The sequence below is a fragment of the Penicillium odoratum genome (assembly GCF_028828045.1).
Source record: "Penicillium odoratum strain IBT 22623 chromosome Unknown utg000002l_segment0_segment0, whole genome shotgun sequence".
Taxonomy (NCBI): Eukaryota; Fungi; Ascomycota; class Eurotiomycetes; order Eurotiales; family Aspergillaceae; genus Penicillium; species Penicillium odoratum.
In genome coordinates this window covers 1,495,642-1,521,110 of record NW_026643144.1, presented here as the reverse complement: position 1 = coordinate 1,521,110, position 25,469 = coordinate 1,495,642, and the positions used below count along the sequence as shown (strand labels likewise).

The window sequence follows — 25,469 nt, the reverse complement described above, 5'->3', positions numbered from 1 at the left end:
GTGTTTCTTGTAGCATATTCTACTTAACATTGTTTAGCTACAAATTTGATAGTCACGTGGCTCTGCGGGACCAGGCCGTTGTCTTTCCCACTTAACTTCAACTTCTTCCGTCTCCAATCCCTTTCATTTGCTGCACTCCCATCCCCTCGATACACTTACTCCTGTCACATTTTCTGCCCGAAAGGTCACCATTTGATCTAATCTTTCACCACCACCCATTGGGCATCCGATTTGACTTTTCCTCATCTCTAAATCCCCCTCTCTGATTGTCCGCGGGACCTCCAACCCCCACATCTGAACTCACTTCGACCTCTTTTTCAGTTGGGTTCTTAGAAAATCTCGAACAAGGAAACGTCCATCACTTTTCTGGAATCTTTGATTTGGGTTGACAAACTCCCATTTTCACACCAACAACGGGAAGCGACAAGATTCTACCCACGCCAACACCTAAGCTTCAGTCGCATCACGGAAATTATTGAAACTTGCTTCTACTTGTTTCTTGCCGTCTGTTGGCCTTCTATTTGATCTTTCGACGGCCGTTTCATCATTTACCTTGATACCCATTTACCACCATGGCCGACGCCCTTGCCTCCCAACTTCACAATACCAAGCTCAGGTGAACGAAGAATCCTTTCGAATTTTTCTTCATTGTTTTCTCGCGCCATTCTAACTTTGCCGCCAGTGATGGAAACACAGAAGCGAGACTCCAGGATTCACTGAAACTTCCACCTAAGGATACTCGGCCACAGACAGAGGTTTGTTCATCCCTGTTTGCTCCAGGATCTAGATCAGCACTAACTTGCCCTCCAGGATGTCACTAAAACCAAGGGCCTCGAATTCGAGGACTTTTACATTAAGCGGGAGCTTATGATGGGAATCTTTGAAGCTGGGTTTGAAAAGCCCTCTCCCATTCAAGAAGAAACTATTCCAGTCGCTCTCACTGGCCGAGACATTTTGGCGCGAGCCAAGAACGGCACGGGAAAAACAGCCGCCTTCGTTATCCCCACTCTTGAACGCATCAACCCCAAGAGCACTAAAACCCAAGCCTTGATTCTAGTCCCCACACGAGAGCTGGCGCTTCAAACCTCTCAGGTCTGCAAGACACTGGGCAAACACCTTGGGATTAACGTTATGGTAACCACTGGTGGAACAGGTCTTATGGATGATATTATTCGACTCAATGACCCTGTTCACATCTTGGTTGGTACTCCCGGCAGAGTGCTAGACCTGGCCAGCAAAGGCGTGGCCGATTTGTCTGAATGTCCAACCTTCGTGATGGATGAAGCAGACAAGCTCCTTTCTCCTGAGTTTACGCCAGTTATTGAGCAACTTATGTCCTTCCATCCCAAGGATCGTCAGGTCATGCTCTTCAGTGCCACTTTCCCGCTCATCGTCAAGGCATTCAAGGACAAGCATATGCGCAACCCTTACGAGATCAATCTCATGGATGAGCTCACCCTGCGAGGTATTACGCAGTATTACGCTTTTGTTGAGGAAAAGCAAAAAGTACACTGCCTGAACACTCTGTTTTCAAAACTCCAGATCAATCAGTCTATCATCTTCTGCAACTCAACCAACCGTGTGGAGCTCTTAGCAAAGAAGATTACCGAGTTGGGTTACTCCTGCTTTTATTCACATGCTCGCATGCTTCAGCAACACCGTAATCGGGTCTTCCATGATTTCCGCAATGGCGTGTGTCGTAACCTAGTCTGTTCGGATCTTCTGACCCGTGGTATTGACATCCAAGCCGTCAATGTTGTGATCAACTTCGACTTCCCGAAGAATGCAGAGACATATCTGCACCGTATCGGCCGTTCTGGTCGCTTTGGTCATTTGGGTCTCGCAATCAATCTCATCAATTGGGAGGATCGATTCAATCTATACAAGATCGAGCAGGAACTAGGCACCGAGATCCAACCTATTCCTCAGAATATCGACAAGAAGCTTTATGTCTATGACTCGCCGGAGAACATTCCTCGGCCCATTTCGGGCCCCCCTCAGCCCCCAATTGCGGGATCGCATCCCGGCAATGGGGATCGCCAACCTCGTCGCCAGAACCATCACCATCAACACCCGAATGGTGGGCAGTACTATAACCGTGGTCGGGGCTCTTACCGTGGCGGTGGTCGTGGACAGGGTCCACGACGTGGCCCCAATGATGCCAACAAGGCAATTCTCACCCCTGGGCAGGTTGGAACTAACCCGCAAGCCCCTGTCTCCTGAAATTCTGCCCCGCCTTGAACTCGGGTCACTTGCATGATATCTCCTCCCTCCCCCTCCTTATTTGCCCACCTTCGCTACCTCGTCTCTGTTATTCTGTTCCCCTTTTCTCGCGTTCCCAACGGATTTCTGTTTTTGTCCTCGGGCCACTTCTTCCTCCCTCGCCGTCACAGAACTTGTGTTCCTTCGTCACGACGATACGATACTGGTGCGACTTTTGTATCATAAATCCCTCGCTCAGTTCTTACGCTTCTACCTGAATTCATCGCCTTGTGGTTGAATTGAGTTGAGTCTGAGAGTGCATTTTCCGGTCCCGGCGATTCTTGATAGCCCTGACTTTCTGCGGTGAAAGTGTACATACTACGCTCGACCGCCATGGTTTTGTTTTCGATGGGTTTTGCACGATCGGCGTTCTCCATGATCTTTCGATCGAATTTGGCGTTCTGGGTTTGATGGAGGTGCACGACTTTCCCCGGACTGATGCTCTTTTTACTACCCTGTCTCGACTATCTCGACTGTCGAAAACCACATTTTCTACTCTACTACACGACACAGCAACGCAACGCACACCACCTCGCTCCTCAAATATGTGTATTTTTCTCTCGCCCTCTCTCCTTTGATCTGCCTAGACACATTGGCTTCGCAAACTACAGGTTTTAACCTCGATATCATATCTGATCCATATAGCATATGGACTTTGGGTGGTTGAGTTTCCCACCAAGTGTCGACTAAAGGTATATCGAAATGAAAAGGGAAAAAAACCAAACAAAAACTAAAAAAAAAAAAGTATCAGAGGTGAATTAGATGACGGATACTCTTGAGCATCTAGTGAAAATGATAAACAAATCCCTCTGAGCGTTTTGTCCAATATAACTTGTATCTCGTACTCCGTAGTCGGACTAAATTGCGTATAGTGGGGCTGCGGGATACCGTATGACATCTACGGGTCGAACGTAGTACATACCACCACCCAGATCCCCAACCTTCAATCCACTTCCACCCGCAATGGCTACAGCGACTAAGGATACAAAGGCCAAGGTTTGTCCTATCTTTCTATTCTTGACCAAAATTCGAATACTAATGACGTCCATAGCCTAGCGTCCTGCGCTCCATCCTTGCGGGCTCCACGGCTGGAGCCGTGGAGATCGGTATGGAATTCCACCCTCATGTGTCACAAAACGAAAATTAACTTTTTGCAGCAATCACATATCCAGCTGAGTGTATAGATCCGTGTCCCTTCTCTCCCTTCAAAGCTAATTAAACCTCAGTTGCAAAGACCCGCACCCAGCTCAACCGCCGCCTCCCCGATGGCCAGAAATTGCCCTGGCCGAAATTCGGCTCGCAGTGGTACGCCGGGTGCACCACTCTCATTATCGGCAATTCTCTGAAGGCTGGAATCCGTACGTTCCAGGTTTCCTCAACTACTCCCCCTCTCTGACAATTGGTAACTGGCAGGTTTCGTTGCATTCGACGCCATCAAGGCGACCCTTCAGGATGAAAATGGCAAGATTTCGGGACCACGAACGGTTGTGGCTGGTTTTGGTGCAGGCTTCACCGAGTCCCTTCTGGCGGTCACTCCATTTGAGAGTATCAAGACACAGTTGTGGGTATTTCCTTCTCTCTTTCGTGGCGCGACCACAAATAGACCCGATGACTGATGTGTGTGGTTCTTTAGGATTGACGATCGAAAGGCGGCAAAGCCCCGCATGCGTGGCTTTCTCCACGGAAGCCGGATCATTTGGCAAGAAAGAGGTATTCGGGGCTTCTTCCAAGGCTTTGTGCCTACTACAGCACGGCAAGCTGCCAACTCGGCGACACGATTCACGGCCTATACCACTTTGAAGCAATTTGCAGAGGGCTACGTGGCTCCGGGGGAGAAGTTAGGAACCCTGAGTACCTTTGCAATTGGAGGCATTGCCGGTATTATCACTGTGTACGTATTAATCTCCCATTTCCATCTACCACTTTCTCTCCTAACAGCCTGTGCCAGTTACGTAACTCAACCTCTGGATACCGTCAAGACAAGAATGCAGTCAATCGAGGCTAGTAAGAATTACAAGAATAGCTTCGCTTGTGCTGCCAGCATCTTCAAAAATGAAGGCTTCTTCACCCTCTGGTCTGGCGCTGTCCCTCGACTGGCGCGATTGATTCTGAGCGGTGGTATTGTGTTTACCATGTACGTCCCTATCAACTTGATTCGAACGTCATACTAATCCCATCTTAACAGGTATGAAAAGTCCATAGAGATGATGGATCTCGTTGACCCTGATCGAAAGTATATCTGAACGGATAAATCAACAGGAGTTTGCTTGTTATTCTTTTGCGATTTACATTAGAACGTGGTATATACATATGGTTATTGTACAATGAATAGATCTCTCTATTTCTTCTCTTTTTCCTTGTTTTTGGCCAGATCTTCTGCCACCATCGCCTCGACTTCACGGTCTGCCATCCAAGTACGCACGTTCTCCATGACTGTTTCCAAGCCATCGCCTCCATCCAAAACAGAATCCAGGTTGTGAATAGTCGTACCACAACGATGATCTGTACAGCGGCTCTGGCCAAAATTGTAGGTCCGGATCTTGTCGCCTCGGCCCATCCGAGCCACTCCACCCAAAACACCTCGTCGAAGCTCAACCAGCTCCTGCTCTCGGGCCTCTTGACGGGCTTCGGCGATCTTGGCCCGCAGGACCTGCCAGGCTTTCCGTCGGTTGGCCTGTTGAGACCGCTCATCTTGCATGGAGACCACGGTACCCGTGGGGAAATGGGTCAGCCGGATCGCCGATTCGGTCTTATTAACATGTTGTCCACCTGCACCTCCAGCTCGCATTTTCTCTATGCGCACTTCCTGAGGATCAATATAGTAATCGCTGGTCGGGTCTTCAAAGTTCAAAGCATTGTCTATGCTACTCCCAGTTTCTGGGAAACTCGGCAAAACCATGACGCTAACAGCACTGGTATGAGTACGGCCTTTGGTCTCTGTGGCTGGTACTCTTTGCACGCGATGGACCCCGGATTCCGTTCGCAGAATATCGTATGCGCCTTCGGCTTCAATTTCAATGACTGCCTCGGTCAGCCGATCCTCTGATGGGCCATCCTCCACGTCCTGTTTTAGGATCGTGGGCCGGAGCCCTCGACGGGAACAGAAAGAAAGATACATGCGTAGCATCTCATACGCGAAAAGACCTGCTTCATCGCCTCCCGCACCAGGCCGGATCTCAATCAGGCACGGAAGTGCTGCAAATGGATGACGAGGAATCAGTGACTTCTTCAATCGGTCTGATATGGCAGGCAAAGCATCATTGGTGATATCCAGATCCTCCGTCGCGAGGGAGCGCAATTCCTCATCTGTTTGACGATCCTCTAGTAGGGATTTCAATTCAAGAATGGACTATTTATCTCCCCCGCGGTTAATTGGTGGTAGGAATAGTGGAAGGGGTTTGTATCACCTACATCGTTGGCATTGTCCCATTCTTTCAAGACGGAGGCAACTGGTGCCAGCTCCCCAGCTCGCTTCGCGACTTTTGCATCAAATGACTCCACCAGTCGATCCGTGAGTTTCGCATGTTCGGAGGCCAGTAATCGGGCTCGAGTTAGCAATACTGGAGACAAACCGGAGTCTGTTTTGAGGCATGTTAGCGTTTCAAGTCACAGGTCAGGGAAAAGGCAAAGACATGCCAGAATGCGCTCTTCTTAATGATTGACTTGGACCAAATCGTGGCCTTAAAATTCGACCGCATCGTAGCATTCTTGAGGAAGAAAGGAAAGTGAAAAGGATTCAAAATCGTTGAAAAACGATAAGTTGTATTTTATGTAAATTACGCGTAAAGGCCACGGCGTCCACGGGGTTCGAAGCAATGAATGTCATTCTATTCGCATTCTCCATTCTCTCTTCCTCACACCCTCACTTTATCGACCATGTTCATTCTTTTCTTGAAACTTGAAACTTGAAACTAAAAATAAAAAAATTATGCGCATTTCATTTGAAACACTTACGGCGGCTCTAGCCTGTCTATCGACTGGCAATGCCTTACAGATTCCCCCAGACACGCCGCTCTCCGAATTGATCACCTCTGCCAAATCACATCTCGCCAAGGGCTCACCCCGTGATGCCTTGGTATACTTTGATGAAGCTATCGTGCGCGATCCGACAAACTATATTACAATCTTTCAGCGGGGTGCGGCTTACCTATCTATTGGGAAGAACCCACAGGCATCTGAGGACTTCAATCGCGTGTTGGAACTCAAGCCCGATTTTGAGGGTGCCCTGCTGCAACGATCCCGCCTAAGGGCACGAAATGCTCACTGGAAAGAGGCTCTTCAGGATCTTGAGCGTGCGGGGAAGAAATCATCGGCTGAGTACACGGAACTCGAAGAGGCGCGAGATGCGGCAGGATTGGCTGTGACTGCCGAGCATAAGGGGGACTGGGAGGCCTGTATCATGCAGGCTGGAGTGGCGATTTTGAAAGCAAATACAGACCTGACCCTTCGACAGACCCGGGCACACTGTCGTTTCGAGAGAGGTGAGGTGGAAGAAGGCGTCAGTGACCTCGCACATGTCCTGCAAATCTCCCCTACCTTGGTAGAGCCTCATTTGCAGATGTCCGCCATGCTGTTCTACGCACTTGGGGACAGCGATCGAGGATTAACTCAGATTCGCCGATGCCTTCACACAGATCCTGACTCGAAGCCGTGCAATCGTCTCTATCGGCGAGAGAAACAATTATCAAAATTACTTGGAAAGGTTCATAGCGCGTTAGAGGCACACAAGTGGAGTAACGTTGTTAACCTCTTGGTCGGGAGTGGCGATGAAACTGGCTTGGTTGAAGACATAAAAAGAGACGTTGCGGAGGCGAGGGAGGCCGGTCATATTCATCAAGCCGCCTCAAATAATCTTTATATTTTCCTTGTTGAGAAAACTTGTGAGGCTTACCGTGCGGTACGTAAATCCTCCCCCTGTCAGCGGTTGGTATGAAGGCTAATGCTTCATATTTAGATGAATATGGCTAAAAAGGCTGGTCCTTATTGCACCGAATCCCTACAGTTGGTTCCATCCTCTCTTCATGGTCTATTATACCAAGCCCAATCTGCGCTGGATGAGGATCAGTTTGAGGACGCAGTGCGAACGCTCAACATGGCTAAGGAACATCACCCTCACTCCCAAGACATTCATTCTCTTCTGCAGAAAGCGCATGCTCTTCTGAAGCGCTCCAAGCAGAAGGACTATTACAAGGTTTTGGGTGTGAGTCGCGATGCAGATGAGCGAACCATCAAACGGGCTTATCGTCAGTTAACTAAGGTCAACCATCCAGACAAGGCTGCCTCGCAGGGTATCTCTAAGGAGGTAGCAGAGAAGAAGATGGCATCTATCAACGAGGCCTATGAGGTTCTATCTGATTCTGAACTTCGAACTCGGTATGACAACGGGGACGATCCAAACGATCCCGAATCCCAGCGAGGCCATCCCTTCCAACAGCAAGGCAACCCCTTCGGTCAAGGTGGTCAACAACAGTTCTTCTTCCAGCAGGGTGGATCGCAGTTCAAGTTCTCTGGTGGTTTCCCATTCCGGTGAATTTTTTACTTGCTTTTCGCTTCACTTCCCATTGTAGCACATATGGTGTTTCTAGGAGTATCATTTGCCGGGTCTTTTTGACGGGCATAACTTGGGTTTCATATAATAAGGAAATGGAGAATCCGGTTTACGAGCTGGATATTCTTGACATGAGTGCAATTTTCTACGAGCAGGTTTTGTTTTAGTTCTTGTAGACACCTAGGCATGAGTTTGATCCGAGCAATCATGATCATTATCATGATCGAGGTGCGTTGGTGAGAGGCACATAGCTGACTTGGAAGACTTTCTCCTTGCGGACCGATCCATCCGCTCGCTTATCGACAATCCAGATGTATTGTCCACCGCTAAAACCGCTTCCACTCTCCGACTCTACTGGGATGAATAGTCTGCCGGGGGCTCGCAGCTGTTCAATCAGGACTGGATGCAGTGTCTCCGCGGCTGCACCAACATGGATGGCGTCATACGGGGCACCTTCTTTCCACCCCAGGCGTCCATCTGCTGTGATAAATTTTACTTGTCCTGAGTTCAGCAATTCCCGACCCTGTGCGGATTTGTTCATGTTCGATCGGGCCAGATCCACTAGGTTGGAGATATGATCGATCCCAATGACTTGACCCTGCTCTTCCGATGATCCAGGTAAACTGGTCACTAGATTGGCCAAGACGTGAGTGAGATACCCCGATCCAGATCCAATATCTAGGACATGGGCTCCAGGTTTGAGGTATTCAATGAGATATTCACATGCGTGAGCGTGCATGTGCGGTGCTGATATCGTTGCCCCATGTCCGATGGACTGGGGTGAGTCCGAATACGGCCGCGATGGAGCATAGTGAGCCCGGTCGACCTTTAGCATTGTATCAGGTTGTTATGATCCTTTTAAAGGGGGTCCTCGCAACTTACACCTAACATGGCTTCCTTGACGCGTTCACTCTTGATCAGATCGACCCGAGACAAGTTCTCAACCAACTCGGTGTTGGTAGACGCAGAGCAGTACCATGCCATTGTCAGGACCCTTGCTTGTCTTGGGGGGTAGAAGATGCTAGTCAGTCGTCTGAACATGTAAGAGAAGTAAGAAGGTAGAGTGGGAACGACCGGTGAAATCGTGACGACATGCTCTCCTCATCCCTCCACGTGACTGTATCTATTCCTCTTGGATGAATTCTATATGCCAAGTGTCTATTTGTTTCGAGTTTACCCAACCGTTGAATAATTTACCTAATATGAATATGAGCACTGTATACATGATGCACCAGGGTAACCATATAAGTAGGGATACATATATATCCCACCCAATTGCCAATAGAGCGATTATATACATAAACCAAATCCACAAGGCATAGTCTCACAGTACTTGAAAAAGTCAATAATAGTATATATCAATCAGGACAAGCCCGACAAACATTCAAGCTAGAAATTCTGCCTTTAATTAACGTTCAATTCAATTGATATCCGAGAGACCAAACAACCAAAACGGCCAATGCGGGGCGAGTGATCCCGCTCTTATTCTTCTCCACAAAACCCAACCAACCCAACCAACCGATTCAAAACCCTTCACATTCGCTTTTCAAATCAGTACCATGTTTCTATAACTCTCAGTATGAAGCCACCAGTTTGGCCTCAGACCAATGCTCGGTCCCCTGCCCAAGTGGATGCTCACTCGGACATCCATGTGGATGTGGATTTCATGATCATGGACTATCTTGCCTGTCTCGCAATTAATAGCATCATCCTGGCAAGCAGAAGACAAACCCAGGACATAGGTACACAGGAGGATGATCTGGACTGGCAAGTTGAGTCACTGGAAGGTAAAGTGATAGCAGAGAATTTCGCGCGGAAGCCACACTGACGATGACAGGATTTCGGAGCTTGGTGGCGTCAACTCACCCCGAGATACCGTTACCTCAAGACCTACACATTAAACTGCAACTTCTTGCCGTGGCAGATGGACTTCGGCATTATGGAGCACAGTCACACCAAACCCAGGAAGACTGCCCACGACTGCCAGCTATCGGGGTGGCGTTCATGGACCTCTGCACTACAGCAGCTGCGAAGGTATCGGTAACGCGATGGTTTGACACTGGTGCACGCTTCATGGTCCAGGCGGTACTTGAAGATCAACGCGAAGGGCGTCTACCATCCGAAGATATGTCGAAGCTCTGCTCGTGGTCCCCCAATGATCCTGCACTGGGTTCGAAATGGGTGAACGTCCGGCAGAGGTATGCCAGCGCATTACCGGACGCAATCGAACATCATAGAGGGCAGTCAGTGACTCAAAAGTATCCACTATCGGAGTTTAAATCCATCGTGATGACATTCCTCCGTGACCTAATGACGACACTGGATCCCCCGATCATCATCCAATTAGAGCGAGGTCAGCTCAGTGGTCTAAGCCCCGAGGAAACGCAACGCCTAAAGGCCCGAGTGGGGTTGCGCTGAAACTGTCAACCATAGCACACCCACATTTCCGTCACAAAACCCGAGAATCTTGACATCAAAGCCGATGTGGGGCAAGATTGGTATTCGTTGCAGACAAATCACCAACTGGTCCATATCTTGAAACTACGCAGAAAACACAGAATTCCACGAGCCAATCCCCTCCGAGCAGCGAAGGCCTGGATTGAAATGGCAGTTATATTTGAAAATCCGATAATCTACACAGTGTGCCAAATGGCTGCTCTAGGCACAACAAACACATACAGCCAACAGGGTAACAAAAACATCATTTACCCAAGCAGCATGCGCCGAGGGTCCTCGATGTACTCCTTGACCTACAATGGAATTAGTAAGGGTTCCAAGCAGGGAGGACAAACAATATACCTTGACGAGGAAAGTGACGGCCTCGCGACCATCCAGGAGGCGGTGGTCGTAAGTGAGAGCCAGATACATCATCTATCGACAAGAAATTGTTAGTTTGGTCTTCAGAAGCGTGGGAAACGCGGGAAAAATTACCGGGCGGATTTCGACCTTGCCGTTCACGGCGACTGGCTTGTCCTTGATGGCGTGAAGGCCCAACACGGCTGGGGATATATTGTTAGAATGAGGTCCGGGGAAAAAAGGCACGGAAAGACTCACCAGTCTGAGGCGCGTTGATGATGGGGGTACCCATCAAAGAACCGAACACACCACCCTGATCAAAATTAGTGATTTTTTTCAGGCCAATTCACTCTTTGAAAGAGAGAGAGATGGAATTCAAATACTTACGTTGCTGATAGTGAAGGTACCGCCAGCCATATCTTCAATGGTAAGCTTGTTGTCACGAGCCTATGTATCATTCGTCAGTGCTACACACAGTGTTATTAAATTCCCATGCAGTGCATACCTTCTTGCCAAGATCGGCGATAGACTGCTCAATACCAACAAGATCCATGGTCTCAGTGTTGCGGACAACGGGGGTAACCAGACCCTTCTCAGTAGCAACAGCCACACTGATATCGACGTAATCACGGTAGACAATAGTGTCACCGCCGTTAGGGCCCTCGATGGAGGCGTTGACGGCGGGGATTTCCTTCATGGCCAGAACACAGGCGCGGGAGAAGGCGCTCATGAAACCCAGCTTCACGCCGGTCTTCTTGAGTACGTCATCCTTGTAAAGCTTGCGGAGCTCCATCAGGGAGGACATATCAACCTCGTTGAAGGTGGTGAGAGAAGCAGCAGTGTTCTGAGATTGCTTGAGGCGTTCAGCGATACGGAGACGCATCCGGTTCATCTTAACCTATATAGATATCATAAATTATCAGTCTCAAGCTTCAAATCTTCACCCAATGCGTTTGCAACACGTACCCGACGCTCCTCACGGTTGCCCAGAGAAGGCTTGGAGGTCTCGGCTTTGGGGGTCTCCTTTGAAGTCTGCGGGGCTGCAGGCTTAGGGGCCTGGGTCTCCTTAGGCGTCACAGGCTCAGGAGCAGATTCCTTGGGCTTTTCAGCAGCAGGCTCCTGGGGCTTCTCGGAGGCAACCTCCTTCTTGCCACCCGCAGGGGCGTCGCCCAGCTCCAACCTAATCAGGTCCTGTCCAACGGTGACGGTATCCTCCTCGCTCACGAGGAATTCCTTGATAGTACCGGCTTCCGGGGCATTCACCGAGATGTCGATCTGTTACGCAAGAAATGACGTTAGAGGGATGCACGAACGAGCGTGTCAAGAGACTTTACCTTGTCAGTCTCAATAGTGGCAATTTCCTCATCGCGTTCCACAAAGTCGCCAATTTCTATAGTCCAGGTCAATATCCACGGGATAAATATGCGGGCGAAGGAGCGAATTTCATACGTTTCGAAAATTGCTTCAGTGTACCCTCTGTGATCGATTCGGCCATCTGGGGAACCTGAACGACCTTGTCGGCTGATAAAAAAATATTTAGTGCGGTGCATAAGCTAGTAGAAAGCTGTGAAGACTAGAACTCACCATAAGTACGAATCTGGGAACCCACGAAGGGAGCAAGGTTGCGCGAGACATTGATCCTATTATTCTTTTACATCAGCTATTGCGCCAACTTCGCGAGGAGAAGTAAGGTTATGTTTACCCCGAGGAAGCCTGCAGCAGACCAGAAGCTCTACCGGTAGCATTGGATCGGGTCAGGGTAGATAGACTCTGGGCGCCGCGAAGCCGGCTGGGACCGCGAGTGGCCCGGGTCAAAGCTGTTAAGCGCTGAGCCGAAAGGCGCGCAAGAGGAAGTCGAGCAGGCATTGTGTATAAAAACCCGTGACTTAAGAGCAAGGCTTTGATGAAGAATATCACAAGAACCAAAGAGGAAGATGTGGAGGAAGAGGGGAAGGGAGAAGGAGAAAAAAAAGCGCACGCCCTGATGCTGTTACGTAGCCGAAGCCAAAGCCTCCCGAATGCCGAGATGCGGAAGATGGGAAGCGGAGTAATGTTCTTACGGTCTCCGGTAGCGCATAGTGATATAATGTGCACTTTTGTAACGAATGAGCTCCATCAGAATAGTCAACCCACCGCATCATCAAATACCCTCCGATTTCTGATTCGACCGCGGAGCTTTGTCCGGGTGATTTGCGACTCTATCAATTCCTATTCTTACCAATCTGTCTACCCATTTGAGACCTTTCGAATTTTGACTTGATAGACAAGGGTGTACATCATGTCCGCTTCTGCCGCTTTGTGAGTTTCCCGCGACCACCGCAACTACGTTCTCTCCATGGCTAACCAATTGTAGGTCCCTCTATCGGCGGTCTTTGAAACAGTCTCTGGACTGGGCTGTTGACCGTCGGGTATGGCGTGGACAGGCTGTCTACATCCGCTCGCTGTTTGAGGCCAACAAGGACGTTCGTGATCCTCGCCAGCAACAGGTACACTTCACAAATCCTCCACTGGATACGACTTGATCGGCTCACGTGAACATTCAGGTTCTGCTACGCGAGACAGAAAAACTATTGCAGGAATGGAAACACCCGGATCCCTATCGCCCACCGACCGCCCCTGGAGGTATGTCCCCAATATATCAATTATGGGACGCGCACAGTACTGACCTCGGCCACAGGAAACAAATGGGAGCGAAACTTGCCTGCTCCCATTCTACCTTGTATGTGTTCCCTCACTGGAAGTCCCGAATTTGGCATACTGATCTAGCGCAGATGCGGCACCCCCGGCCGCCCACTGATGGATGAACCGTGCGATCAGGTAGTTTGATATGTTTGTTATTGTCTGTTTTGAACAAAAACAGCATGTTTTAATTGAATCATGGGCATCTGTACAATACAATGAACCCTTTTACACATCAAGTGCAATCTGCATCATGTAGTGTCGAACTTGCGGAAATGAAATGTGAGAGATGTCGCATGAGATTTGTTACAATTAAACAAGGGGAAGGGTGGGGGAAAAAGTAAAGTATCAGATGGACCTAGAATCTTTTCATTGATTCGGGCTTCGCCCCTGGGCTATCCGAGATAAAAGCTGAAAATCCCATCGAACTAGCTCGAGTTCGTCGGTATCATTCCATGCCCGCAGGCATAATGTACAACCAGGAAACTGAAGAAAGAAAACGCAGAGCCATAACGTGCCCGTCCCATAACCCCATTATCGTGAATGAACCAACCCACGCCGGAAAACAAACAAATCAAACCCGCAAAACAAAAGGAACCGTTTACAGCTCCTGGCTACCCTTGGCGGCCTTGGGGGTCTTCTTGGGGAGAAGGTCTGTTGTGATTCATTAGCATGCGATGTTCTGAAAGTGAAACCCACAGGGCAGTTAGAGAAGCACTTACTCTGGTGGATGTTGGGCAGAACACCACCCTGGGCAATGGTGACGTGTCCCAGGAGCTTGTTCAGCTCCTCATCGTTGCGGATGGCAAGCTGCAAGTGACGGGGGATGATACGGGTCTTCTTGTTGTCACGGGCGGCGTTACCAGCCAACTCGAGGATCTCAGCAGCGAGGTACTCAAGGACGGCGGCGAGGTAGACGGGAGCACCAGCACCGACACGCTGAGCGTAGTTGCCCTTGCGGAGCAAACGGTGGACACGACCAACGGGGAAGGCCAGACCAGCCTTAGAAGAACGGCTAGACGGAGGAATGAATGTTAGAGTGGGTGTTGGTTTTGGAGATGGGAGTGGTGTTTTGGTTTCGCGTTCAGACGCGTAGAATGAATGAAAATCAAAACAGCCCACAAGGCATGAACTTACGACTGAGCGTTCTTGCTGCCGCTAGCCTTGCCACCAGACTTTCCGCCAGTCATTTTGATGAATGTAGATTTGAAAGGGTTGTTGAAAAAAGGGTTGGTATAAAAGTGGTTGAAAGGTTGGAGATGAAGCGTGAGATGGTAAAAGGTTTCCAAGAAGAGGGGGCGTGGAGGAAGCGGATGGACTTTATAAGGACGCGGTGAGGGTGACGTTGGCACTGGTATCAACGACACTCACTAGATCACGCACTCGCTTAGAAGAATCGACCAATCAGCATTAAGATCAAGTGATTGCGAACATACCAGATGTGGATTAGTGTGGTAATATAACTATGTTACAATGCCATACCATGGACCCGCGTGATCTGCAGACCAATATCCCCACCCGTTCCCGGCAAAAAACGCGTCTGGTCCCAGTTTAATCATACAGATCATACAGATCCCATACGGTATTGAAATTCGCCCTCCTTTTCTGCACTCCCAGGATCAACCGCCCGTTGGCGGTCGAGTATAAAGACCGCGTTCCCCTCCGTCACCGCGTTCCTCTTATTTTTTCCTTATTCCATCTCCGTTCTCCCCCATCCATCCATCCACTTTTTCCAACCTTTTCAACTTTTTCAACTTCAACCTTTCTCTCTCCATCAAAAATGGCTCCCCCCAAGGCTGCTGAGAAGAAGCCCTCCACCGCCGGCAAGGCTCCCGTTGGTGGCAAGGCCCCCGCTGAGAAGAAGGAAGCTGGCAAGAAGACTGCCGCTGGCACTGGTGAGAAGAAGAAGCGCGGCAAGACCCGCAAGGAGACCTACTCCTCCTACATCTACAAGGGTGAGTCAAGTCGATAGTTTTGGATACAGAAACGCGTCCTTGTTGCTAATGTTTTGTTTGTTGCTAGTCCTTAAGCAGGTTCACCCCGACACTGGTATCTCCACCCGTGCCATGTCTATCCTGAACTCCTTCGTCAACGGTATGCATTCTCCCATTTATATTTCCTTTCCATCAAATTTCTTTTTTCTGACTTCGGAATTTGCAGACATCTTCGAGCGCGTTGCCACTGAGGCCTCCAAGCTTGCTGCCTACAACAAGAAGTCCACCATCTCCAGCCGAGAGATCCAGACCTCCGTCCGCCTCATCCTCCCCGGTGAGCTGGCCAAGCACGCCGTCTCTGAGGGTACCAAGGCCGTTACCAAGTACTCTTCGTCTGCCAAATAAGCGGACTTTGGGTTTTTCGTTTCTTGCGGGATTGCTTTTGTTTTTACTGCCTCCTTATCTTTTCTTGGGTTTTGAGGCGGTCGGTTATGGGTGTTTTGCGGGTTTTCTAATGTGTCATGGGATGGTCTCGATTTTCTTTTCCCCAATGGGCGACTTTTTCTGATGGTTACTGCTCGATGCGCGGTGTAACATAACTCGGGTCTGGGGCCGGTTACACGGTTTAACCTCCCCCTTACTAGAACGCGAAATTCCAAATGCTTAATTGCATTCAAATTTTTTTTTCTTCCACTTCTCCTCTCACTCGTTGTGTTTTTCTGCTCTTTATTTGGGTTGACCGTCATGATGTTCCCTTGCACTCGGTTTGTTTGAATTCAGCTACTTTGATTTACAGATTTGTTTACTCCATCTCATCAGAATCGTCAAGAGCCTCCACCTCGTCCACCGCAGCTTTCCGACCAGGCCCTTGATATTCCTTGTCCAATTGTGTTTCTCCTGTCAAAATATGGATGATCGGCTTCCCGGGGCTGGATTTCACTCGTTGCTTCCAGTCGGTCCAGTCAGCCTCATCTTTGATCAAAAACCCAATCAGCATGCTTGGATCCATGTCTTTAAGGTGGATTCGTCGCAGGCGGCGAGTATGGTAACTCCCCCGTTCCTCAGCGGTGTATGGCTCGTCGAGCTGGTGATGCGGTAGCGTGGGGCGTGTGGTGTGGGGATCAAGGAAGAACAGGTGGGAATCCTGAACCCCCACAAAGTAGTGTGATGCGGAGGGGCGTCCACTGATATCGCTTATTGTCAGCGTTGGTCTGATGTCGGATGGTTGGAAACTTACCCTGCAATTCCTACGGACTGGGGGTATTTTAAAGCCGCTCGTAGTCCATCCCAGTATACTGAGGTGACTTGCTCAATCCCCAGCCGTAGCCCAAGGAGAATAAGGGTCGGTTGAAATTGCCCTGTTTTACTGTGTGCGAGCCGAAGGAATTGCTCTTCGTAGACGTCGGAGGTATCATTTGTCACGTAGACCTCGAGCTTAGGAGCGTTGCACTCGGTCGACAGGATTCTGCCAGGCTGTGATCAGTAGAGCCTTGTTATCTTGATTCTGTGTACATACTGGATGCACCGGGCAGTCGCTGACGGACCAAACCATTCCCCCGGGTATTTCCCACACGAGTCGGCACCACATTTAACAAACCGATGTATTGAAAATGGAGCCTCGGGTTGGTCGGCAAACATCGCTAATAGCTTCGATTCTTCATTGGGCCGGTCACCTTTTCGCCAGTCTGGATAGGCATGTTAGCTGCGTTAGCCCTGGTAGTGAATTGAAGCTGGATCCCACCTCTACCAAGTAGCAGAATGCAGAGTGTATTTGCCAGCAGGCTTTGTCCTGATCGAATCATGCAGCCCCACCCTGTATCAGATGTGAAGCCTTGTGAGTCCATTAGCTGAGTCCGTATGCGCACACCCAATGTCATTAAGGATGTCGCTTCGGGTGAGTGACTGCGTGGGATGGGAGCAAAGTTGGACCGGTATGTCATCCATATCCGTGACTCAAAGTCCGTCAAAAAGGCGTTAGGCCATGCGCCGCCGGTCATATCGTGTAGCATCTCGGCCGCCTGCCCGGTGCTGTGGTCCCTATCTATTCGGAACTCAGTAAAGACCTTCGGAGTGGAGTATAATCAAAATGACTTGTAAGAACCAAAGCATGACATACCTGTGGTGCTGTCCTTGTGTAGTTCTTCTGGGTATCGGGAGGTATACTGTTGACCTAGACACCAGATTGATGCTTCTGGGGCAGTGTCATTCTTGGGTTCAGGATCCCAGAAATATTGTACTATACGCTTGCATTTTTCCAGATCCACCCCTGCCATTTTGATGGTATGTTTATCTTCCGGGGTAAGTTTATCAGGGTTGCGTGGTGTAGAGAAAGGGAACTTTGGGGGGGAGGGATAGTCGCGGGGAGGAGAAGGGCTCCACCGATATATATATTCGGACGATCATCCAGTGTTCAGGTGATAAGTTTCAAGTTACATGGATCAAGTCAAACCAACAGTGAAATGCAAAAGCAGGTAAAAGTTTCCATAGACGACTTAAATATAATAAGATCACAAGATAGGTAGGTTATGATTTCTTTCAGTATATTTTTGTTCACTATAAGATAAAAGGACAACAGGCATCACTCTTGACGTCACTGTGTATAGATGTAAGCATGATAGGTATACCACTTGAAAAATAACTTGAAACTTCATATTCGTGATACATAACCTTCATTAATCCCCCTTGCCCCCCAAATACCAGATAAACTTGTACATGTTACTTATGTACAAACTTGAATACTAGATTTTGTGTATTATAACCAGTACGGAGTACTGCCTAGTTACTCCGTAATCCGTGGTAGGATGAGTGGTCCAGATCCCTCCCCACCGCCCTCCCCACCTGATCGCGTCCTTTTCCACCTCGAACGATTTTCTCCGTCCCCTCTTACTCTCTTCCATCAACCCACAATTCAGCATGGCTCGCCATGGCAAGTCAAAGGCTCGCATGAAACGGGCTCCTGCAATGGCCAGTAAGTTAGATATCCCTGCGCCCCTGCGCCCCTACGAACCCCTCGAGACTCACGATGTAAAAGAACCATCGCCACCTCGGTTTACGATGCAGCAAGAGGCCCGGAACACCGAGACACACACCAGGAACTGGTCACATAATAACCTCCGTTATAAAGCGGTTCAATTTGTGAGCGCAGGACAATTACAGCGAACCGAACAGGACATCGAGGAAGAAACAGACAGCCAGTCAGAGATACACTCAGAGGTGGAAGAGCCGAAACCACAACAACAGCCAGAATCGAAGGAAGATGAAAGCGACAATTTATTTTTTATCGACGCTACAGCGGAAGAGGTTGTGCATACGGGCCTTCCAGACCCAATACTACACTCCGATTTCCCCGACACAGAAGGCAGTGAAGATGAAGTTGTGTTCACGGGACGTCGAAAGCCCATAGTGATTGAAACGGACGAGGCGGAGCTTCGAGCGTATCTGCAAACTTCCCAGGATACGGGGCCGCAGGCATTGTTCAGCCCGGGAGACGCGCAATTCTTTCAACAGACAATTGTCTCCGAAACCAATATCACACCACGGACACAGCAGGGACAAAACGAATTACCCCAGGTAGCTGGTACCGTCAAATTCAACCATGAAGGCATCCAAACGCACGGGGAAGCTGAAGGCGGGACCGGAGTGAGCAGAGCCATCTCGGAATTAGATTTGGCCGCCCAAGGTTCTCAACATGCCCATGCTCCAATGTCAGATAGACAGACAGAGCAGCCTGCTTCCAGGGGTCAGCTGGTTGATGACGCTGAAGTCCTAGGGTCAATTCATGGTATGACTCCTTCCACCCATCAATCGGAACATTCTGAAGCAACCAATGTTGACACGCAGACCACAGTGCTTTCGAAGATGTACCTTGACGCTGAACCGGACTCGTCATCCAACTCAGAAGATGACGACGTAGACCTAGATTCATCCAACGAATCCGATGAAGATCTGGATGATATGGATGACGAGGGCTTGCTAGAAGAACTGGCCACCAGTTACTCCGCTGGGAAGAAGGGTGGTCGCGGAAAATATACTTTCCTATCAGCCACAGCATTCGCAGATGCGCTGGATGCAGACCCTTACTATGGTCTCGACATCATGGATTTTGATCGGCCAAGCCTACAGAAAAGACCGAAGGGCAAGAAAGCACCCTTGTTCGAAGAGCTTATGTTGTCCGACAGTGATCTAGACAACAGCGATCTAGAGATCCTCCAGGAGGCCTGGGAAACGGACCGCAAGAAAAAGAAGGCTAAAAAGCAGGAGCGAGAGGAGCTTCGTGCAAAGGGCTTGTTAGGCAGGAAATCCGCAGATCCCGACCTAAAGGTTAAGTATGCTAAGGGGATGAACCTAGAGGACTTGATCTCTGAGATTCGGACGTTCCTCCTATCCCCAATGAATAGGTGTGTACCCAGTACCTGGCCTTCCCCCTCCCTCATTTTATCTACATTATCCTAACTATGAGAAAATAGTCTTGCACTTCCACCCATGACGAAACACCGCCGAAAGACCATTCATGAACTGGCAAACAAAGTGAATTTGAAATCGCAATCCCGTGGCAATGGGATAACTCGCTTTCCCATTCTTCTCAAAACATCCCGCACCCCCAAATATACTCGCAAGACCATTCCTCAGTTCGACAATCTTCTGTCAGGAAGAAAGTTGAACCGTCGACTTTATCAGTCATGGGGTCCGGACGCGTCCAGGCCAACCAAAGCCAAGAGGGGCGGTGCTGGTGGTACTGTGTCTTATATGGATGGCGATGTGGTTGGAGCGTCTGCGCCAGAGATTGGTGTGGGAAATCGAGGACGTGCAATGCTGGAGAAGATGGGGTGGAGCAGCGGTACTGCCCTTGGAGCCTCCAATAACAAGGGAATCCTACTGCCTGTTGCTCAGGTGGTCAAGAACTCACGGGCAGGTTTAGGCTAAGATCCTCGGGTTCTTTCTTCTTCATGCCTTTTTTTTTTTTTTTTTTTTTCCAAATCATGTCATACACCATAAATAGAGATCTACATCAATAGAAACTGGCCTTTCTGCGCAGGGCTGGCTGGACCTCCTCTAACCCCGAGACAACCCTGCTCAAGAAGGCCTATCGGCCTCATCGTTTTTTATTTTTGGTAGCTTTCAATGGCTGTGCATGGCTCGGGTTTTCTTTGATGTGAGTGAATAACTTCGTCCTCGAAGTAAAAGTGGCATGGCAATTTGCGCATAGAATACCCGTAGCTTGTTCATCATTCTGGGCAGCTTTCTTGGCCCGCTTTTGCTTGGCCTTTCCCATTCGAAAGACAGCGGCTGGTCGGTCATCAATCACAGAGGAGGATAGTTGCTCAGCCAATGGGGTCATAGAATCATCTTTCGATGAATCAACGTCTAAATGAAGTCTCGTTTGAACAGATTCCCTCGAAGCGTAGTTGTCATCGTCATTGTCGTCATCGTCTCCAGGAGTGATTGAAGAGATCGTTTCAGGGTCCTCGTGATCATTATTGTCTGAATCAGATGGAGACAGCGTCACGGGTTCCATTAGTGGACTGCCTTCAGTCTCAATAATGGCAAAGCCTTCCGACTGCTCATTTGCTGTAACAAGGTCATCGCTCTCACTTGGGACTGTTGTGGTAGGGGCTGTGCTGGAATGGATGATTGGTTCCAGATCCAGGTATTTGTCCTGCGCTCGTATTTCGCGACACAGCTGTTTGACAGCCTTGACGTGTTTTTTGCTCCGTTCGTGAGCCTCGAACTGATTCTGACTCTTGAAAGTCTTGTTGCACGCCACACACTCAAAGTTTTCAATCTCACTTTCCTCACTCTCCTCTTCATCGATCTCGGGCTCTTCAGACCGAGCCCACTCTGGAACAACATGGTCACGCATCCTGGCTTGATTGATTGCTCGAGACCGGGCTGCCTGGGCGGCTGCTGATTGACGGAGAGTCTCTTGGCGTTGAGCTTCACTTTGCGCATTCGCCTTGTATCGCGGGTCTCGTTTCTTAACAAATGCCACCAACGACCTAACCGCGTCATTGAACTCGCGAATTCCTTCCTCTCGAAGCTGCCGATTCTCCTTTTCCATTAAGCGTCGCACTCGACGATCTGGTGCCTCGGAGTAACGATAGGTGTCCTTCCAAGCAAACGATTTACGGGTAGAGAATCCGGCCCAAGCAGCGTAGAACGGACGCACGACAGTCTCAAAGCTATCATCGCGGCCTCCAAATGATGGATACTCCACCATATCTAGACCATCCAACTGGCATGCCAGTCGCTCCTCCAGTGCCAGCTGGGTAAATTGCTCTCGAAGACCACCAAAAAATCCGGTTGATACGTCAGAGAAATCCATTCGTGGGCTGAATTTCGAAAAAATCTTAAGGACCTCATCCGCTGTCGTATAGGACTGTGGACCTCCATCAGAGCCTCCCTCAGTCCCTAGGAACGCGCCGCTGTGAGAATCATACCAAGCACGCTCCTGCGGATCGGCAAGGACTTCATACGCGGATTGGATTTCGGCGAATAGCCGGGTAGTCTCCTCGACATTTCCATAGTTTCGATCAGGATGTAGCTCCAAAGCCTTTTTACGGTATGCCTTTTTAACCCTGCGAGAATAAGAGTCATATTAGTCTATGTATATATAATTCTAACGGTTAATAATCACTCACTCATCATCCGTTGCCGTTTGAGTCACTCCTAATAGTTCATAATAATCGGTCTTTTGGCCAGATTTACCCTGTGGCTCAGAGGCCCTGGAGCCCGTAGATTGAGATTGACCCATTCAAACAAATTAGGGTCAAAATATGAAGGTGGGGGAGGAGGGGGAGGAGGAGGGGTGGGACTTCAAAGTAGATCTGGCGGGAAAACAATAGGCAAAAGTTCCCTCGGGCTTGGCACGTATCCTCCGCATTCTGTCTAATCTTCCCATATCATGCTCTCCCATATGCCCTCTCATCTTTGCGACCAAAGGTCCAACGCTGGCGTTGACTTCGCGCTCTACACTGATAGTGATATCATTTGAACTATCAACTATACCCTCTACTCCTTTTGTTCCCCCGAAAACTTCGGCAACGGAATCCCTCATTCAAGTCCAGGATCTTTGTTCATACACAGGGATGGTTCGATCTCTGAATCACCTCCCAGAAGAGATCCTTCATTCGATTCTATGCGCATTACCGCCTAGATATGCCGCTGCCTTGGAACAAACCAGCCATCGATTTAGGGACGTGACCAGGGAGCCTTTATTATGGCGTCATTACTGCCGGACCCATTTCAACTCCTGGGATAAAAGACATGGAATCTCTCAGAAGCTGGCTGGGCCTGTGTCATCGGTCGACTGGAAAGCCTTGTTTATATTAAGATTCAATATCGACCGCTCTGTCTGTCAACTTCTGGATAGTATTCTGGCTAGCCAAACAGGGCGTATCGATAAATTCCGTGCGGTCATTGATTTCGGATTCGATGCTCAAGATACTCTTATTCATCATAGCAGGGTGGAAGATGGGGAAGATCACTTAGCTAGAAGGTGAGAGCCTATATTCTCCTCCATTTCCCTTCTCTTGTGAGCGGGTAAGGTTGACTGGGATTTCAAATATAAAAAGGTACTACGCACGGGCGCTTTTGACCTGCCTTCATCGAAGTATTGCAGTGCCCGAATGGGCCAAGCTCCGACGTGGTGACCCTGTCACGCTTGAGCGTGCTCTTGCTGCGTTTGATCTTTTCATCCCAGAGAGTGGGTTTGGAGACTTGGATCAGGTAGGACCTCTTCCTGGCCTGCACCCGACTAGCGCTGATGATCTTCAGGTTCGGGGTACATTGGATGATATTGTCGCCCGTTTTGCAATTTCTCATCCTGATATTGCTGGCCTCCAGCCCCGGGAGAAGGCTCTTTTGCTCGCTTCCTGGTTCCAGCACGAAGGCCTCACCGGAATTGAGCCAGGGCGGCCATATCATTCCTTGGAGCATAATTTTCTAGGTCTAGCTCTGACAAGCCCAGGTCACAATTCTCTACCATTGATCTCCGCTGTGATCTATTCTTATGCGGCACAGCAACTGGGGATGGACGCCCGCCCTTGCGGATTCCCATTTCATGTCCATGTCATCATTTCTCCGCCGCCTGGGTTTGACATGAATGGAAATGTCTTGGTTGACGAAGATCCCGGTGCCCCCATGTATCTAGACCCTTTTAGAGGGGCGCGGGAGACCCCGGTCTCCGATCTACGTGATCAATTAATGTTTCTTGGTGCCACAGAAGCAGACCAGGCCGATTTTTTGGGTGGATCACTGCCCTCGCAGGTTGTCTTACGGTGCAGCAAAAACATCCTGAACTCCATTCACTCTGCATCCCATACCCTCGACACTGCAACCACCTCGATAGATGTGGTGAGTGCCAAATATGCCGCCCTGTGGGCATCAATGCTTCTTTCAGGGGACTCTCAGCCCATGGACCTGAGGCACCAACTACCCTGGTTGATGGAGTTGTTCGCTACCGACTTTCCATCCGACATCTTTCTGGTGGAACAGCACATCGTACCCCTTTTTGATGGGCTCTTTGAGCACGAGCATATCTTGGAGAGTCTTCATGTCATGCGAGCGGTAGATGAGATTCCAAAGCAGGTCCGGCGGAGGTCCAACGAAAACAAAAACATCCGATACAAGGTAGGCCAGGTTTTCCAACACCGCCGTTACCACTACCGGGCCATAATCACTGGATGGGATTCAGAGTGTGGTGCTGGAGAGCAATGGATGCGACGTATGGGCATTGATCGCTTACAAGCGGGTCGACATCAAAGCTTCTACCATGTGCTGTAAGTTGGCTATTCCCCATGGTCCCATATTCCAGGATTACCACTGACCATCTGATTCTAGTGTTGAGGATCGAAGTGTGCGATATGTTGCGGAAGAGAATATTGAGCTTATACTATCCCAACTGATAGAACTGCCACAAAGTCTAACAACAATCGCGGGTAAACATTTTAAACGTTGGGATGAAAATACCTGTGCCTTTATTAGTAATATGCAGGATGAATATCCAGATGATTAGCTACTACCTAATGATAGTTAACTATAGGGGCTATTATGAATCTTTAAGATATAATTCATACATTAATAGTACCAATAGATCTTATAAGTCTAAAGTAAGAAGTAAATTATAAATAACAATATGTAGGGCTTTTTAGGTTCAAAAATTAGATAAAGAATATCTTAGTTGGAACTTGGGTCAGATTTAGTTTATTAACGAAATTACGAAATTAATTAACATTAGTTAAGTATATACCTAAAACAAATTATCTTATTACCTATTATTCTACCAATGATTTCAATCTTCAAATATTTATTTATCTTGTACTACAGTTCTAAATGATTTTTAAATTTCTACAGAACAGTTGATAATGATTTATTTGCTATTAAAAAATATTATTTACTATGAATAGAAAATCAAAAATCATTACATAATAGAATATTATGTTACAAATAAAGCATTAAATAATTTAAATATATGAAAATATTACAAAACTATTTTTATTAAATTAACTATTTAAAAAAATACTTTATTCATTATGTTATTTCAACCAGGTATATAGAAATATAATAGATATTGAATTTAAAAAAAATTAGACTGAGCCTCTATTAGATTATAATTAGCCTATATTAGATTATAGTAAATATATGAAATTATCATACTTTATATTTTTTCAAAGATCTTCTATATAAAAGTTTAACTTTAATTTATTTTAATCAGAAAAGATAAGAGAAAAATCAAAAATATATAAAGCTATATTTATTATAATATATCTACTAAAGGACTATACTAGAAGGGCATAAGGGTAGGAGTATATAGATATATATCTACTTCTATATATAGGCCCTACTATAGATAGACCCTAGAGGAAGATTAACCTAATGTCTACTAAAGGACTATACTATAAGAGCCGAAGGATAGGAGTATATAGATCTATCTATAGGACTTACTATTATAAAACTAATAAGGAGTATCTTAAAGTTCTCTTATATAACCTTAGCTAATCTTTATTAAGAGAGTATAGGGTATAAAGCCTATCTCTTAGTACTTACAAATAATTCCTTTAAGAATCAGTCTTAATTATATTAAAGAAGAATTATAATTATTAGGATTTATAGATAAGATAGAGAGAGAATATTATAATCTAATTACTACTATTTTATAATCTATCTATTCTCTCTCTATCTTATCTATAAATCCTAATAATTATAATTCTTCTTTAATATAATAGAGAAGAAAAGATAGTATATACTACTTA

General features: G+C 48.0%; 14 protein-coding genes across 14 annotated transcripts; 8 read left to right on the top strand and 6 right to left on the bottom strand.

Moving 5' to 3' along the window:
* Nucleotides 1-572: 572 nt before the first annotated feature.
* dhh1 (DExD/H-box ATP-dependent RNA helicase DHH1) lies at nt 573-2,223 on the top strand (the record flags this gene model as incomplete). Its single annotated transcript, XM_057136513.1, has 3 exons — nt 573-616; nt 683-755; nt 811-2,223. The coding sequence occupies 3 exons, from the start codon at nt 573-575 to the stop codon at nt 2,221-2,223; spliced, it is 1,530 nt and encodes a 509-aa protein (XP_056999199.1).
* Nucleotides 2,224-3,225: 1,002 nt separating this feature from the next.
* On the top strand, nt 3,226-4,505 carry N7520_002577 (putative mitochondrial tricarboxylate transporter (Ctp); the record flags this gene model as incomplete). Its single annotated transcript, XM_057136512.1, has 8 exons — nt 3,226-3,258; nt 3,314-3,368; nt 3,420-3,440; nt 3,489-3,620; nt 3,676-3,823; nt 3,896-4,153; nt 4,211-4,396; nt 4,448-4,505. 8 exons carry the CDS (start codon nt 3,226-3,228, stop codon nt 4,503-4,505), a joined length of 891 nt encoding a protein of 296 aa, XP_056999198.1.
* Nucleotides 4,506-4,600: 95 nt separating this feature from the next.
* Nucleotides 4,601-5,838, bottom strand: N7520_002576 (putative mitochondrial translation release factor (RF-1); the record flags this gene model as incomplete). The annotated part of the gene is made up of 2 exons (XM_057136511.1): nt 4,601-5,611; nt 5,674-5,838. Coding segments are annotated over 2 exons (1,176 nt in total), but the record flags the coding sequence as incomplete, so codon positions are not given.
* A 352-nt stretch (nt 5,839-6,190) lies between these two features.
* On the top strand, nt 6,191-7,792 carry N7520_002575 (DnaJ and TPR domain protein; the record flags this gene model as incomplete). Its single annotated transcript, XM_057136510.1, has 2 exons — nt 6,191-7,159; nt 7,217-7,792. 2 exons carry the CDS (start codon nt 6,191-6,193, stop codon nt 7,790-7,792), a joined length of 1,545 nt encoding a protein of 514 aa, XP_056999196.1.
* A 235-nt stretch (nt 7,793-8,027) lies between these two features.
* N7520_002574 (protein-L-isoaspartate O-methyltransferase) lies at nt 8,028-8,794 on the bottom strand (the record flags this gene model as incomplete). The annotated part of the gene is made up of 2 exons (XM_057136509.1): nt 8,028-8,636; nt 8,693-8,794. The coding sequence occupies 2 exons, from the start codon at nt 8,792-8,794 to the stop codon at nt 8,028-8,030; spliced, it is 711 nt and encodes a 236-aa protein (XP_056999195.1).
* A 595-nt stretch (nt 8,795-9,389) lies between these two features.
* N7520_002573 (uncharacterized protein) lies at nt 9,390-10,228 on the top strand (the record flags this gene model as incomplete). Its single annotated transcript, XM_057136508.1, has 2 exons — nt 9,390-9,597; nt 9,648-10,228. The coding sequence occupies 2 exons, from the start codon at nt 9,390-9,392 to the stop codon at nt 10,226-10,228; spliced, it is 789 nt and encodes a 262-aa protein (XP_056999194.1).
* A 287-nt stretch (nt 10,229-10,515) lies between these two features.
* Nucleotides 10,516-12,472, bottom strand: N7520_002572 (uncharacterized protein; the record flags this gene model as incomplete). The annotated part of the gene is made up of 11 exons (XM_057136507.1): nt 10,516-10,560; nt 10,610-10,681; nt 10,742-10,809; nt 10,865-10,919; nt 10,994-11,053; nt 11,112-11,504; nt 11,573-11,881; nt 11,941-11,996; nt 12,056-12,127; nt 12,191-12,246; nt 12,309-12,472. 11 exons carry the CDS (start codon nt 12,470-12,472, stop codon nt 10,516-10,518), a joined length of 1,350 nt encoding a protein of 449 aa, XP_056999193.1.
* Nucleotides 12,473-12,884: 412 nt separating this feature from the next.
* On the top strand, nt 12,885-13,403 carry N7520_002571 (NADH dehydrogenase [ubiquinone] 1 beta subcomplex subunit 9; the record flags this gene model as incomplete). Its single annotated transcript, XM_057136506.1, has 5 exons — nt 12,885-12,904; nt 12,960-13,092; nt 13,150-13,228; nt 13,284-13,325; nt 13,378-13,403. The coding sequence occupies 5 exons, from the start codon at nt 12,885-12,887 to the stop codon at nt 13,401-13,403; spliced, it is 300 nt and encodes a 99-aa protein (XP_056999192.1).
* Nucleotides 13,404-13,886: 483 nt separating this feature from the next.
* Nucleotides 13,887-14,475, bottom strand: N7520_002570 (histone H2A; the record flags this gene model as incomplete). Its single annotated transcript, XM_057136505.1, has 3 exons — nt 13,887-13,939; nt 14,008-14,300; nt 14,423-14,475. 3 exons carry the CDS (start codon nt 14,473-14,475, stop codon nt 13,887-13,889), a joined length of 399 nt encoding a protein of 132 aa, XP_056999191.1.
* Nucleotides 14,476-15,065: 590 nt separating this feature from the next.
* On the top strand, nt 15,066-15,624 carry N7520_002569 (histone H2B family protein; the record flags this gene model as incomplete). Its single annotated transcript, XM_057136504.1, has 3 exons — nt 15,066-15,240; nt 15,308-15,379; nt 15,446-15,624. The coding sequence occupies 3 exons, from the start codon at nt 15,066-15,068 to the stop codon at nt 15,622-15,624; spliced, it is 426 nt and encodes a 141-aa protein (XP_056999190.1).
* A 397-nt stretch (nt 15,625-16,021) lies between these two features.
* On the bottom strand, nt 16,022-17,492 carry N7520_002568 (cysteine protease ATG4; the record flags this gene model as incomplete). Its single annotated transcript, XM_057136503.1, has 5 exons — nt 16,022-16,403; nt 16,457-16,684; nt 16,736-16,904; nt 16,967-17,260; nt 17,336-17,492. 5 exons carry the CDS (start codon nt 17,490-17,492, stop codon nt 16,022-16,024), a joined length of 1,230 nt encoding a protein of 409 aa, XP_056999189.1.
* A 640-nt stretch (nt 17,493-18,132) lies between these two features.
* N7520_002567 (uncharacterized protein) lies at nt 18,133-20,142 on the top strand (the record flags this gene model as incomplete). Its single annotated transcript, XM_057136502.1, has 2 exons — nt 18,133-19,616; nt 19,686-20,142. 2 exons carry the CDS (start codon nt 18,133-18,135, stop codon nt 20,140-20,142), a joined length of 1,941 nt encoding a protein of 646 aa, XP_056999188.1.
* A 169-nt stretch (nt 20,143-20,311) lies between these two features.
* On the bottom strand, nt 20,312-21,970 carry N7520_002566 (putative C2H2 finger domain protein; the record flags this gene model as incomplete). Its single annotated transcript, XM_057136501.1, has 2 exons — nt 20,312-21,794; nt 21,858-21,970. The coding sequence occupies 2 exons, from the start codon at nt 21,968-21,970 to the stop codon at nt 20,312-20,314; spliced, it is 1,596 nt and encodes a 531-aa protein (XP_056999187.1).
* Nucleotides 21,971-22,304: 334 nt separating this feature from the next.
* Nucleotides 22,305-24,232, top strand: N7520_002565 (uncharacterized protein; the record flags this gene model as incomplete). Its single annotated transcript, XM_057136500.1, has 3 exons — nt 22,305-22,714; nt 22,791-23,996; nt 24,058-24,232. The coding sequence occupies 3 exons, from the start codon at nt 22,305-22,307 to the stop codon at nt 24,230-24,232; spliced, it is 1,791 nt and encodes a 596-aa protein (XP_056999186.1).
* Nucleotides 24,233-25,469: the final 1,237 nt, after the last annotated feature.